Below are 15,846 nucleotides of genomic sequence, written 5' to 3'. Positions count from 1 at the left end.
AGTCTCAGGTACAGGAATGAATGAGAAATACAATTCTCATGTGACTTTAAGTGTAATAATACAACCATCTCCAGGCACCTGGGTGGCTCAGTTGGTTAAGCATCTGACTTCAGCTCAGTTCATGAGTTTAAGCCCCGCATTGGGCTCTGTGCTGACTATTGATCCTGCTTCGGATCTTCTGTCTCCCTCTCTCTCTGCTTCTCCGCCTTGCATTCTCTCTCTCTCTCAAGAATAAATAAACATTACCAAAATTAATAATCAAACCATCTCAAATCATTGAGTAAATAATAGATTTTTAAAAAATAGATTGCTTAATAAATGGTGTAGGAACAACTAGGTAGTCAAATGGGGGGAAATTTAGATCCATACTTATACTAAAAGAAATACTAGATAGATCAAATATATTTTTAAAAAAACCATAAATATTCTAGAAAAAAAGGAATTTTTTTTATAAGATGAGGGGGACTTTCTAAGCATGCTTCAAAACTCAGAAGCCCATAAAAGATTGATAAATTCCACTACATAAGTTAAATACAAAGTACACGGTAAAAACCGTTATCGGCAGAGTCAAAAGTTAAACTGAGGAAGATGTTTGCAATTTATATCACATGAAAGGGTTACCTTTTAATATTTAATAAACTCCAACATTAAAAAAAGGAAGTCAATGGAAAAATGGGCAAAGAATTTGAACATGTACATCACCAAAAAAGGAAATATGAATAGCTTATAAGCATATGAAGAGATGCTCAACTGTGCTCAGTTGAATAAGGAATATGCAAATAAAAATACCATTTAGATTAGTGAAGATTAAAAAGTTTTATAACACTTCATGTTGGTGAAGCTATGGACAAAGAGGTAACTTTGTACATTGCTGAACAGGGTGTAAGCTGGTTAAACCTGTACAGAGGAAATTTTGCAATATCTCTGATAAGTATCTATACCTGTATATCGTTTGGACCCAGTAATTCCATTCACAGCAATTTATCCTATAAATATAATACCATGTGTGTGTAATGATGGCATATTCAAGGCAATTCATCACAATACTGTAATAATGAAAGGTTGAGACCCCATATATATTTAATAGGGGACAAGTTAAATTATGGCACACCGTGTAATGGAATACTTTGCTGCAGTACAAGTATGGAACTATCTTCAAGATACATTGTTAAGTGAAATAAGATACAAAAGTGCGTATCCTGTGGTGTTATATATACCCTAATAGACTACTGAAGGGACACAATTTTTATCTCTCATGGCCCCATAGTAATACAGGCACACTATAATTTATTTTATTTAATATTAGGCGCTTAGGAAAACATAAAATTAGTAATATATTTCTAACATCTTAGCCTATCCCTGGAGTATGCTGATGTTTTCCCATTCCTATCCCCACTACAATTGCCAATCTCTCTTGAGTTACCAGTATTAATACCCTGGTTATATATCTTTCCACACTTTTTCCCATGAACATACAAAAATATGTACATATAGATGTACATATCTTTATTATTTTTTTGTTCTGTTTACCCAAATGAGATAATATATTGGACATATTTTTCTGTGATCTTCACCAATACACCATGGATATTCCTCTTCTGATTCTGATAACTAAAAATAGATATAGTCTTCATTCTGACTAGACATTGCCTGGACAGAGAAAAACTATAAATAGGGTCTTTAATTTCATTCAGTCACTAAATTCTCCTGTTAATTCTACAGCTTATTCTTTTTGGGTCTTTCTAGGAATACAATCATATCTCCTGAGAAACAATTTTCCTGCCAATGTTTATACCAGGAAGCTCTTCTTAGCTGTATGACTGCTATAATGCCGGGTTACTATCCTCTCTGACTGCTTCCCACTGCAGGCAACTGTTGCTGCTGTCTAAAGCTGCTCTGAGTGGCCTTCAATGAATGAGACAGGAGCTTTCTATGAGAACACCTCAGGATATTTTGTTCAAGTGTCACAGATGACAGCACAATGCAGCAGTTCCTGATCTCTTAGTTCTCATATACTCTAATTCAAAGTGTCATCTTGTAGGGGCCAAGAGCACACCATCCTAAAATATGCTACTTTGGCATATTATTTTCAATTTTTTTAGAGTTTGTTTTGAAAGAGAGAGAAAGAGAGAGAATGAGCAGGGGAGGGGTAGAGAGAGGGGAGCAGAGGATCTGAAGCAGGCTCTCTGTTGACAGCAGAAAGCCGATGGGGGGTTGAACTCAAGAACAGTGAGATGGTTACCTGAGCTGAAATCAAGAGTCAGACTCTTAACCGACGAGCCACCCAGGTGCCCCTGGCATGTTATTTTAAATAAAAGTTACTTGGGAGACAGTGGGTGCAAGCACAGTCAGACCCTTCTCTCTGCCCCCTGAAAGCAGGAAATAAATCTCCTACATGAAAGGTATCCTTTTCACACTAAGTTAAAAAAAAAAAAAAAAGCCTTATCACCAGAGATAGGGACTTTAAAGCCTAGAATGCTATAGAAAAAACCTTGGTACTTTTTACTAATCTATCATCCTAGCCCAAATTCTGCTCAGAATTCCTTACTAATTAAAGCTCCCAAGCTTTAATTAAACTGTGTCAATTCTTCACAGATTTATTGGCTTTTTGTCTAAAAAGTATAAAAATTGCCTGCCTTAGTCATTTCTTTGGATCTCAATTTTCATTCTCATTGGGCCTCCATGAGCATGTAATTAAATTTTGGTGTTTTTCTCCTGTTAATCTGCCTTATGTCAGTTTGACTCTCAAACCAGCTGGAAGATCTTAAAGGGTAGAAGGAAATTTTTTTCCTCCCCCACAATCTGTACTCATTTCTTGAACTCACTGTTGTAATAATATGAGCCAAGTTCTCATTTGGTCTCTGGCAACAGGACACAGGCCCAGCAGAGTCCTGTCTGAGCATACTTATTCTGATATTCTCTTTACTCTCTGAAAGAGGTATATTCTTGGAGAGGATTTCTCTGACCACCCTGTCTAATGAGCTTGTCTCATTCTCTATTAAGTTATCCCAGTTTTATTTTCCTTTTTTTTTGTTCTTTGTTTTTGCAGTTTTACTTTCCTTACAGCACCATATTGGCAAATTTATTATTTATTTGACTTATTGACTTATTATGTCCCCCCAAAATAGACCATATACCACACTATAAACTTGATGAATTTAGAGAATTTCCAGTCTTATTTGCCCTTAGCTCTCTAGCATGTACAACTGAAAAACACCTACTAGACCTTCAACAAACAAGTGTTGAATCAACAAATGTTGAGTTTTCTGGATAATAGTCTATATTATGTTAAGGTAATTTCTTTATTCCAACTGCTCCTAGTGTCATTAGGTTGCCAATGATCTGGGCAATTTTTCAACTTAAGGGACAGATCCAATTATTTAAAGTGAATGAGGTTTCTGAAACTCAACATACTTTTAAAAATGTAGATACAGTTGCAGAGCTATGACATAAACAGAGACAACTCTCTAGGTAGATTTTTATCCTTCTACCTCAATGTTCCAAATCTGCATTTGCTAGAGATGAACTACCATCTACTTGTTTTAGCTTTTTTTTTTTTTCATTTCTTATAAAGGCTTATCTGAGTTTCATTTCAAATATTGTAAAAATACGTTTTTGTTTTGTCTTGAACTTACTGGAACTTTAGGGAAATGAGGGAAGAAAGTTGCAGGTCACCCAAAATAGGTCATGAAAGGCAGATTTCAGCCTACTTACTACGTTATTTTGTTTTAGAGAGCTGACCAGTCCCCAAATGGTGTGACCTTAGTGCTGTGATCTGCCAAGGTCTTTTGTCTGTATTCCACTCTACTACTTTATCTCCCTCCGTTTATCAATCCATACACGTGTATGGTCAAACTGTCAAGTTGATATCAAAATCATGACGTGAGGTACTTGTTAATGGTTGCCTAGAAAGGCATTTTCAGTGGTTCACGGTGAGACGTTTGGTAGGCTGCGACAGTTTTGTTTCGAATGCGGGCACACCCCCCAAAACTCGCCGTTTAACTTTTGTCCCCGCAGCAAGGCCGCGAAGACCATTTCCGTTGTTCCTCCCAACGCTCCAAGCCCAAGCTGCTTGCAAGAAAGACAGGAAGCGCCCATCCCCGCCCGAGCCCCTAGGTCCCGCAGCACCACGGCCGCAGCCAGGCGGCGACGCGCCCTCCCGGTGCATTATGGGCGCTGTAGTCTGGCCGGAACCTGCTCGCGACCAGAAGTCCCGTGACTGCCGCTGCTCCTCCGCCGTCTAGCCTGCAGTCCCCCTCCGCGGCCTCAGCTGGGCTTTCCGAGCCCAGGTCGCGGCGTCCCAGAGAGTCAGCTGTTTTTCCCCTGGGCATAAGAGGCGGAAGCCGAAAGGACGCAGGGAGGGGCTTCGCGCGCTGGGTGAACGCCCGTCCTACGTGCTCGTTCGTTTCGCGACCGCTGTGCGCGAGCCCGGTGTCCCCGCGGCGGGCAGCAGCGGCGGCGTCGGTGGAACTCGGAGGGGGCGGAGGGAGTCCGCGGCGGCGGCGGCTGCAGCAGCGAAATGGCGGAGACTGTGGCGGACACCCGCCGGCTGATCACCAAGCCCCAGAACCTTAATGATGCCTACGGGCCGCCCAGCAACTTCCTCGAGATCGATGTGAGCAACCCGCAGACGGTGGGGGTCGGCCGGGGCCGCTTCACCACCTACGAAATCAGGGTCAAGGTGAGGCCGTCTTTTCCCCTTCCAGGGAGACCCCCCTCCCGCCCTCCGTGGTCGTCCCCAGCCAACCCACTAGCGAATTCCCTCTGGTGGCTACAGCCGCCCCGGCCAGGAGCCCCGGGCTGACTCGGTCGGGCAGCCTTGTCCACGGGCGGGGTCTTGGGCCAGGGCCCTTTTTCTTGTAGGGTTTGGAAGGGGGCTGCGGAGTGAGCTGAGCCCAGCACTGGCCCTGGGAGAAGGTGCTCGAAGAAGAGGGCGTGGGTTGAGCGCCGCTTGCCCCTCAAGCAGCTGATCTGGGAATGACATTTGAGTTGGAAAGGTGTAGATCTTTCGAGAACGCTGTACTTCATCGGGAGGGGAGCTACATGTGATTGAAAGGGGGTTTGCGCAAAGTTGAAGTTTTCCCAGTTTTCTTTTCCCGGAGACTTTTTCCGGAGGTGGCCAAGCTGGTTGTTCCAGGCCCTTCCTGAGCTACCAAAGTAATCTAGGTTGTACACTTTTCTGAACAGAATCTAGTGGCAGCTCACAAAAGCCTGACGAATTTGGTAGGGCTGAGCCTGGCGAGAACGGAGAATTGACCTTAGCATTCTGGGCCACAGTCGTGCTAAAGGCTGAGGTGTGGCAAGTGTTGTCTACTTCCCAATCCAAAATTACAACTGCCTTAAGAAAGCCTATTCATTTAGGGATCTTGCTCTCTTAATTTCGAGATTTGCACTTCACTGAATGAAGGAATCAGCTGAAGTAGAAACACACTTATAATTTCATAGCTAGTATTTGATGGCAATAAGTAATTCAGATGATTTGAAAGATGCTAATTGAGAATAATGCTTCACTTTCACTGTAGTTCACAATTAAAGAACTTGCTCGTGTATGGAAGTATCTTTAAAAATTAATTACATAAAACGAATCTAGCTGTTAAAAACGACAACAAACTGTTTTATTAAAAATTAAGTATAATAAGAATTTCACTTCAGAGTAATCGAAATTTACATAACAAGTTACTATAAATAAATTGAGTAATTTCTCATTAACTTGTGCACTTTCGGCGTGTGTGGTTAAAAAAAAAAAACCAAAACCTGTAATCTACCATCTTAACGCTTTTTAAGTGTACAGTTCAGTAGTGTTAAGTATATTCATATTGTGACACTTATGTACATAAAAATGATTTATCATGTATTGCTATGAAAATGTTAATGATCAAGCTTTAAGATATGAAACTAACAGTTTAGTGTTATAAGCCACCCTTGTGTCCCTTTGGATGTGTAAAATGTGGACCATAAGCAGTCTTATTATAGTGAAATTGCAAACTCCAGGCTCCAGGATACTTAGCGAAGTACTTTACCACATAAGCCTAGTGAAAAAGGCCTTCCTTCCTTTCTTTCTTTCTTTTTTTTTTTTTTAAACTTTTGGTATGATTTTGGATACATGACAGATTGTTCACTAAGAAGAACTTCCTCTTATACCCTTATTTACCACCATGTTTTCCTTTCTTGTGCTAAAACAGAACTTGGTATTCCTGTTTCTAAACTTCCATAGCTTGTGCTTCCTGTCATGCAACTGAAGCAAAATCTCCTGCCTACACTTCCTCCATTTAATAACTTTGTGTTTATGTTGCTGAGTGCAGGGTATTAAGTACACTCTAGTATAGCTTAATTATTTAAAAAAAATACATCTGATACTTTACTGAATAGCTGATGTGGCACTTAAAATATAGTGTTCATTTGTATTTTTGAGACTAATTTTTTTTAATATTGGTTAATGAGTTATGGAATTAATAAAGTATACACCCACATCGGTTTTTTGGGGGGGAATGATGTTTATAGTCATAAATGCAAGTATCCTCTAAAAAACTGTGGGTTTCTAATGCTTATGAAATGCCACTGGAGTTTTTCTTAATATATAATGTGTTAGCTTGAAACTTAGGATACCATATAGTAAAGACAATAGGTTTTAAGGAGCATGTGATTTTTGAGAGTAATTACAATCTTGTGTTAAGGGAGAATGGCCAGCGAGATGAATAGGTAAATCATTTTGTAATTTTATTTATTACTGCCTTTCTAAACTGTTGCTGCTGTCCCTAGCCCCTACTGCCTGCATTTTGCTGTTGAATTGCCATGTGGAGTTTGGGCCCTTAAACTATCTTCTAGTTACTCTCTAATTCTGGTCTTGAGAAAAATGTTCAATTTTATAGGCTCTGATTGAAATTACTCTAATTTACAGAGTAATTTTATCTAGATGGTGGCACTTTAGAATGCAAGTTTCCCAATCTCCATTTATCTTTTGGTTTAAGGGTAGTGTTTAAGACTATTAGGATCATTTGATTAGTATCTCTGGGCTTTTGAAAATAATTGGTACATTGTTAATGTTTTTAAAAATTGTTCTAATGGGTAGGTACAGCAGAGAGCACCATAAATGATGAAAGGTTTAGGAAAGCTCAGGGTCTAGAATTATTTTGTCATATTAAAGAGAAGTCTAAAGGGGAAATTCAGTCACTGTTTATGAAGTTTGTACTATAATGTAACCTTAATTTTCTGGGGATTTTGAATTAGTTAAGATCTTCTGTTGTAACTAGAGACAGTTGTCTCAAACAGGAATGAAGTTAAGGATCTTTCTTGAGCCCTGAGTTCAAAGAATAGATTTATCATTTATTAGCAGAATAAGGTACACAATCTAAGTTCCACTTCCCCTCTGTAAAATAGGTATGCTAACAATAGCACCTACATTGTAAGACTAAATGAGATAATGCACATAAGTCTCTTGAACATTGACTGATAATACTAAGTGTTCGAAAGTTACCTTTTTCTAAATGTGGGTATCTTCTAATTTAAAAGGCAGTTATCAATTAACTACATTTTCTGTATTACTGTGCAATTGAATTAACTAAAATTGTTAGATTTTCTTGGCATGGAAGTTTACTTTCATTGAGGCAAGCGTGGCATAGAAGAAGCCGTCTTGTTTAGTACTTAACCAAGTAGCTTGTTTGTTTTAAATTTTTATTTTTTGTGTGATTCCATGTAGAAAGTTGTGATGCCATTTGGAAGGTGGTAAATTGCATATTAAGCCCAAAAATACTGAGTAGAGTATTTCATATTTTAAGGTACCACATTTCCTATGATGGTACTAGTATTTTTTCCAGTTTTATTGAGGTATAATTGCTATGTAATGTTCATGTTTAAGGTGTTCAACAGAATGATTTGCTATATGTATATATTATGATTATGGCAGCAAGTTTAGCTAACATTTAACTCCTCATGTAGTTCATATAGTTACAGAAGTAGCCTTTTAAAATTGAGGCTTATTAAAATATAAAGCTGAATAGTAAAGTTTGATAAACATTTTGACAAGAAAGATGGTCAGTAAAAGTATCATCTTGATAGTGTTTGCCATTCTAAACCTGTATTGGTGATTTTTCTCTAGGCGAGTCCACTCTTTTTTTTTTTTTTTTTTAAGATTCTTTATTGATTTTTATTTGTTTTTTGAGAGAGAGAGACAGAGAACAAACCGGGGAGGGGCAGAGAGAGAGAGGGAGACATAGAATCTGAAGCAGGCTCCAGGCTCTGAGCTGTCAGCACAGAGCCCGACATGGGGCTCAGACTCACAAACTGTGAGATCATGACCTGAGCCGAAGTCAGAGGCTTAACTGACTGAGCCACCCAGGCACCCCGAATCCTCTCATTTTAAATTGGGAGTTATTAATATCCAGGTTGGAAGCTGAGAAATAAATTAATTCTTAGACTTGTTTTTAGGATTTATAAGAATGTATCATTAAAGGGCCAAAGTAATATTTTAAAGAATCAAGGTATTTTAGTGCCAAAGGACATCTGCAGTATCTATGCAGCTTTCTCAGTTGGTCATGAGATGTCTGATACACATCTTTGCTGCTGGCTAAGGTTGACATCCAGTATCTCCGTTAAGGAAGGGCATGTGGGGGCACCTGGGTGGCTCAGTCGGTTGAGCGTCCGACTTCAGCTCAGGTCATAATCTCACAGTCTGTGAGTTCAAGCCCTGCATTGGGCTCTGTGTTGCCAGCTCAGAGCCTGGAGCCTGCTTCGGATTCTGTGTCTCCTTCTCTGCCCCATCCCCCCTTTCAAAAATAAATAAACATTAAAAAATAAAAAAAATAAAAAGGAAGGGTATATAACTAGCTTTGAAGATTCTGTTCTTACTTAGTCCATCCCTTAAGTTGGGAAGAGGGAGTGGCCTTGCTATATTGGGTTATTAGGGACTGTTCTATCTGTATTGTTCATTTTAGTACATCAGGGACCCAAGGCACAGAAGGTTCTCTCTTACCCAAAGTAAATTATCTAACTAGTATTAGAGCCAGGGTTAGATTTGAAGTATTCTGGTCCTGGTTCAGAACTGCTTCACAGCCACAGTTCATTTAATTCAAAACAGTACATTAAAACCTTTGTTATCAACAGCCTACTGTTGGAGCATCCTCAGGTGTCTGAACCTTTTGAAGGAAATCCCATAGTTGGCACTATGCGGTAATCCACAGTAGGTCGGATGCACGCAGGAGAGAACAACTGCAAAGAGCTTGCTATTAAATTTTGTGCTCTGATGAGATGACCTGAAGAGAAAGTGTTGTTGACTGGCTAATGATGTTATAAAAGAGATTTTTTTTCCTGTGTGTGTTGAAGCTGAAGAAGAGATTTATAACTTGAGTACTTATTCTGTTCAAGGCATTGTGCCATATATATATATGTGCCATATATATATATATGTATGTGTATATATATATATATATATTCATATATATATAAATATGGAATGCTTCACGAATTTGCATGTCATCCTTGTGCAGGGGCTGTGCTAATCTTCTCTGTATCGTTCCAATTTTAGTATGTGTGCTGCTGAAGCGAGCACTGTTAAATCTATATAATGTGATCTTTGAGGTAACTAAAGAGAACAGATAATAATCCTGTTTTGCAGATGTAAAAGCTGGGGTCCCTGTTGATCCTTTCTTGTCCTTCCCTCATTCTTACTTTTTGTTCCAGTCCTACTGAACTACTTGTATCTCCTGAAGAAGCTGAATTCTCTTTTATCTAGGCCTCTTGTATCTATACACTTCTTCTGCTGTTAAAAACAGTCTTTCTGGGGTGTCCAACTGGCTTGGTTGATGAAGCATGTGACTCTTGACCTTGGGGTTATAGGTTTGAGCACCACGTTAGGTGTGGAGATTACTTAAGAAAATAAAATCTTAAAAAAACAAAACAGTCTTTTCTTTAGTGGCCTCATTTGGCTACTATTACTTGTCCTGTAGGGCTTAGCCTTACTGTCACCTTTTTAGAGATTTTGTTCATCCTTAGAATTTAGACTGGATTTCCTTCTTGTGTGCGCTTGTAGCCCTATTGGGATTACGTTGTTTGCTGGTGTGTGATTTCCTTTAGTTCCTGTATCTTCCAGTATAAGCTCCTAGAGGACAGGGACTGTCATTATCACCCTTATTCAACACCTGGCACTGCGCTTGGTGCATAGTGACATTATGAATAAGTGAAATTTAGGAAGGTTAAGTAACTTGCCCAAAGTCATGGGTATTAAATGGCAGAACTTGGATTTGAATCTAGATTCTTCTGACCTTCAGAGCCTGTAGTGAACATTCACCTGGAGCTTTGGACACTGTTGAGATTCTCATTTCATTAGGTAGGGGTGGGATATGGAAAGTGGGAGTTTAAAAAGCACCCCAGCAAGAGCACTTAACTGGTACACAGCAAGGCTTGTTCCTGGTTGCACCATGCTCTCTGTCTGTGAGAAGTATGAGAAAAATATATGGAACCACAGTGATTGGTAGCCATGATGGGATTTAAAAAGGCAAATTCTAAATAAATAGAAATAAACAAATCAACAACTAACCAAAACAAAACAGTGCATCCTGACAGAGATCTGAGAGCAGAGAGGAAAACCAATGACATTTGCCAAAGATAGAAAACTGTTTTTGGAGGGGAGGCAATTTAGATAGTAGCTGAAAGCATAGCAACTTGTACAGCTTAGGTTTTTGGGAAGAAGGGGAGGATTTTACTGTATTCGGCCAACAGATCTCTTCCCCCTTGCACCATCCTTGTCTATATCACTGTGTAATCATGGAGGTAAGCTGGGAGTTCAGAAAATGCAAAATATATATCCATATAAGAAATTACTATATTTTATTAGTATTGCCGTTCTGTCTTTAAAGTGGAACAATCTAAAAGCACTTAACCTTTAGCTATCTTGGTGATTCTTTGTTCATAGAGATTTTCTCTCTCTTCACCATCATAATCATGCTTACCAAAAAAAAAACAAAAAAAACCAAAAACTGAACTGTTGTTTTTAGATACTTTGATGTTGTACCATATTGTGTTGCTTTTATATAAGCAGACCCAGCAATTTTTTGAATATCAGATAAGAAAGATGATGTCCAAGAAAAGCAATACTATAATCTTGGTACAGCTGTTTACTGATTTATTAGTTAGATGACTTGAGGCTTTCAACCAAAGTTTTACTTCCTTAAGGAAATACTTAATTTAGAGCCTAGGAATTTTGACATGATGGTAAAGTGGGACATTTGATGTAGCTTTTGCAAGAAAGGTTGTATCAGTTAGGATACAGTTTGGGCCGTTCTCATGGAGACTTCAACAGTAGTTTATTTTTTTACATGAGAGGTCTCAAGGGCAGTCCTGGGCTGGTACATGACTTGACTGTCTGCTTCCAGCATCACATCCATCTTCTAGCCAAGGGAAGGCATATTCCTGCCCAATGCCCTTTCCCACAAAGGAAGCTGGGAAATTTAGTCTATCTGGGCAGCCTTGTGAAGATAGGGAGAACACTGTGCTTTGCCACAGTAGCAAATAAGTGATTGGGATTAGTTCCTGTAGGGTGTGGCTTTAGCAACATTCTGATCATCTTTCTTCATTCTTTCCTTTTTTTTTTTTTTTTTTTTTTTGTCTTTGCCGGATACTTCAGAGTTTAGAGAGAGTTCATTTGATTTGTAAGAAATAAAATTGATTTCTCATTAGTTTTGACAGTCTTCAATGTGAATGAGTTCTGATCTCTTCCTGAGAATTAATTTTGATGAGTTGAGAAAGGAGACAAACATGAAGATATGGCATATCTGGTACAGGGGTGTACCATGGGATTGGGGTTGGATTAGAGATACTGAAAACAGATGATTAACCTTTTTTTTCTTTTCTTTAATGGCTGTATAAAACTATGTAGGCAGTTAGGACTAGCATTTTAACTGATGGCATTGAATGAGTATATAATTTGAGCCACGAATATAAATGAGTGAGATCAGTATCTCTTAGAGAATCATATGAAGACTTAAAATAATTTTTATAAAATTACTTTGTATCTCATAATATCGGAATGGGCACTTTCTAATTCTTTGCTCTTTATACTTTGATTTTATCACTGATAAAAGCATCTACGTTTGCTTGGCTTTCCTTAAATTATTCCCACACCTGCCACCTATAGATTGCTTGCTGTTTTTCCCCATTCCTGCCTTGTGGGATGTTGGTCTATTCCATAGTAAGAAACAACAACATTTTGGGGCACCAAGGTGGCTTAGTCAGTTAAGTGTCCTACTTTGGCTCAGGTCATGGTCTCATGGTTCACAAGTTCAAGCCCCGCATTGGGCTCTATGCTGACAGTTCAGAGCCTGGAGCCTGCTTTGGATTCTGTGTCTCCCTCTCTCTCTCTGCCCTTCCCCTGCTTATGCTCTGTCTCTCTTTCTCTCAAAAATAAATAAACATTTTTAAAAACCCAATATTTTGACAAGTGCAGTCTACTTAGATTTACAAATGCAATGACTTAAGATATGTAAACTCATTATAAAGTCAAAAATATTTCATAGTTTAACTAAAGAGGGGCACCTGGCTAGCTCAGTTGGTAGAGCATGCAACTCTTGATCTCAGGGTCGTGAGTCTGAGCCTTATGTTGGGCTTAGAGTCTACTTAAAAAAAAAAAAAAAAAAAAAAAAAAAAAGTTGGGTACTTTACTTAAATAGGCTGTAGAGGATTATTTTTCCAAACTGAATAGAAAATTACCAAAAGACTAAGTCACTTTAGCTGTTCAGATATAGGTCAAGATTAATACCACTAAATGACCAGTGCAGTTTTGTTTTTTTTCTTTTAAACTGAGTATAAGAGAAAGGAACCACATAGTCTTTGATACAGTGGTTTATCTTTGTGATCTTATGCCTTCTCATATGAAGGCACCAACTTCTAAAACTAGACAAATGTAAAATTATGAGTACTATATGGTGAATACTGTAGGTTATTGGCTTTTGGTTACAATTTAACTCAGAAAAGGTGTCATGCTTATTGTTAGGCCTCTGACCCTCCATAATTCCAAGCAAGGTCTTGGAAGCAATAATATCTTCCATTTACTGCACACATTAGGAGAAAAGTACTTTGAGTTTAGCAACTTGTGATTCCAGGTCTCAAAGTCTAAAATATATTTAAGTATTTCGGGCGATAAATGTATAACTACACAATTTCTTCTGATGTTACATTTTTTTGTTGTTGTTGTTGTTGTTTCTTGGTTTCTATTTTGAAAAGAAACCTGCATGTTAACTTCAGGCATTTATTTATAATGAGCAGGAATAATTTGTTCTTTTAAAAAATCCAGATCCATTTGTGACAGGATAGATTTTAAAAATCCCAACTTAGAAGACTATGAAGTAAGGGCAGCTGGCTGGCTCAGTCAGTAAAGCATGCAACTCTTGATCTCAGTGTTGTGAGTTCGAGCACCACGTTGGGTATAGATATTACTTAAAAAAATTTTTTTTAAGTAAATAAAAGGCTATGAAGTAAAAAAATACATGTATCAAATATGTAAGGCACCCAGAGCTGCTATATGAAGTAAGTTTAAGAATGTCAAAGCTAAGGAAGCATTGTAGAAGAATTCTAATTATATAAAATACGGTAAAACATTCATAAAAGTGAGAAAGGCTTTATAGGTTGGAGTAGGCCATCAGTTATGAATACAGTTCAGTGGATTATTTAGAAGGAATATGTTCTTCGATTTGCTTTTCACTAGAATTTTGGATATGCCTTTGTCTAAAAGTGTTCTAATATAGTAGCCATTAGCCATGTAGGGCTGTTTAAATCAAAGTGTTAGATTCAAACTTCCAGACATCTATTTGTCCAGTTTCCCTGGAATGAAAGTTGACTTGTGTTAGTTCATTATAAGTGATAATTGGCCTTGAATATACAGGATGGTTCATATATGAAGGAACCAGTATATATATATATATAGGGCTTTTTCTCCTGAATTTCTTTAACCTTTTTGCCCCTTTTCACTGTGCTTGTAGTCATTGGTCCCTCCATAGTCTGTTCACTGTTCCTCTGTGCCAAACTCCAAGCATGCACTGATTTCAAACACACCCTGTTCTCTGCTGATTAAGATAGACAAAATTGGGGGCTCATCTGTCTCTTGGTTTTGGCTCAGGTCATGTCCCAGGGTCATGGGATCAAGCCTTGCATTGGGCTCCATGCTAACAGTGCAGAGCCTGCCTGGGATTCTGTCTTTTTCCCTATCTCTCTGCCCCTCCCCTTCTCGCTCACATGTGCATGACGTTTTCTCTCTCTCAAAACAAACACATTTTTTAAAAATGTATGAAAAAAATCTCTAATGCTTTAAGAAAAAAAGGAGGAGGGCACCTGGGTGGCTTAGTTAAGTGTCTGACTTCAGCTCAGGTCATGATCTCATGGTTCATGAGATGCTAACTGACTGAGCCACACAGGTGCCCCAAAAGAGAAAATTTCTTAATCCAGCCAAAGGTTACAGACTTTTCTTTGTAGGATAATGGTTTTATATTAGGAAATTGAGCACACATCTATAAATTGTAGTTAGACTATAGCTTAATATAGCTTAACCGAAAGAGCTGGGATGAGAGTAAATGGTGCCATTCAGAATGCATAGAATTTCCCTTTTCTTCAGTCCTGTACAGGTAGATGTAAAATCTGTGTGGTTCAGACAGATTTCAGTTGTATTTGCTTTCAGGTCTGTAGAGAGCCCCAAGGCCTTCCCAGGATATTTACATTAGGGCCCCCGAAGTAATTTCCTATTCTGCACTGAAGTTGGGTCTCTTACAGGCCTTGCTGTGGCCAGTGAAGAGGAAATGCTTCCCAAAATCCCTTCCTGCCCCACTTCCTCAAGGGTTTTTTATGAGGGCCTCAGAAAAAGTCTGTTAGATTAAAACATTTTGAAGTCTTTATGACTAAATTCTCATGTAGGCAAACTAAAAGCAACTCACCAGTGGATATTACGTACGGATTTTAAAGCACTTTCGTAAATCAGTGTTGTTCCGCACTATACACTTTAATACCTTCTTTTCTTAAATACCTGAAGTTGGTGAGGAGTCCATGTTGGCTGCAAAGGATTGAACAAGCTGTGAAGCAAAAACAGCTTCAGGTGTAGATTCATTGAAATGTCCTAGAGAACTTCCATTTTTATAACTTCCTAACTTAAATTCTTGGTTGTTGTTATAAAGATTGTTTGAATTGTTGCAACACTTTCTTTTAAATTAAAAAAAAAAAATTTTTTTTTAACGTTTATTTTTGAGAGACAGAGCATGAACAGGGGAGAGGCAGAGAGAGAGATACAGATCCGAAGCAGGTTGCAGGCTCTGAGCTGTCAGCAGAGAGCCCAATGTGGGGCCTGAACTCACAGACTGCGAGATCATGACCTGAGCCGAAGTTGGATGCTCAACTGACTGAGATACCCAGGGACCCCTCTTTCGCAATTTTTTAAAAAATTTACATCCAAGTTAGTTAGCATATAGTGCAACAGTGATTTCAGGAGTAGATTCCTTAATGCCCCTTACCCATTTAGCCCACCCACCCCCACAACCCCTCCAGTAATCCTCTGTTTGTTCTTCATATTTAAGAGTCTCTTCTGTTTTGTCCCCCTCCCTGTTATTATATTATTTTTGCTTCCCTTCCTTATGTTCATCTGTTTTGTATCTTAAAGTCCTCATATGAATGAAGTCATATGATATTTGTCTTTCTCCGACTAATTTCGCTTAACATAATACCCTCTAGTTCTATCCGCATAGTTGCAAATGGCAAGATTTCGTTCTTTTTGATTGCCGAGTAATACTCCATTGTGTGTGTGTGTGTGTATATATATATATATATATATATATATATATATATATATATATATATACATACATACCACATCTTCTT

The 15,846-nt window shown here is 38.5% G+C and overlaps 1 protein-coding gene and 1 non-coding gene across 2 annotated transcripts in view; one reads left to right on the top strand and one right to left on the bottom strand.

Annotated features, from left to right (window-relative positions):
- The first annotated feature begins 4,214 nt into the window (after positions 1-4,214).
- SNX3 (sorting nexin 3) overlaps positions 4,215-15,846 on the top strand; it is a 49,791-nt gene continuing 38,159 nt past the window's right edge. The window contains exon 1 of the mRNA XM_042986920.1: positions 4,215-4,681. Coding sequence (XP_042842854.1) covers positions 4,520-4,681 — 162 coding nt within the window. The 5' untranslated portion in view covers positions 4,215-4,519. The remainder of the gene's footprint in view (positions 4,682-15,846) is intronic.
- On the bottom strand, positions 9,438-9,544 carry LOC122238995. Its single transcript, XR_006218116.1, has one exon. It is a non-coding gene; the product is annotated as a U6 spliceosomal RNA (small nuclear RNA).

The sequence above is a fragment of the Panthera tigris genome, chromosome B2 (assembly GCF_018350195.1).
Source record: "Panthera tigris isolate Pti1 chromosome B2, P.tigris_Pti1_mat1.1, whole genome shotgun sequence".
NCBI classification, from domain to species: Eukaryota; Metazoa; Chordata; class Mammalia; order Carnivora; family Felidae; genus Panthera; species Panthera tigris.
Note: the sequence above shows the minus strand (reverse complement) of the source record. Positions and strands in the feature narration are given on the sequence as shown.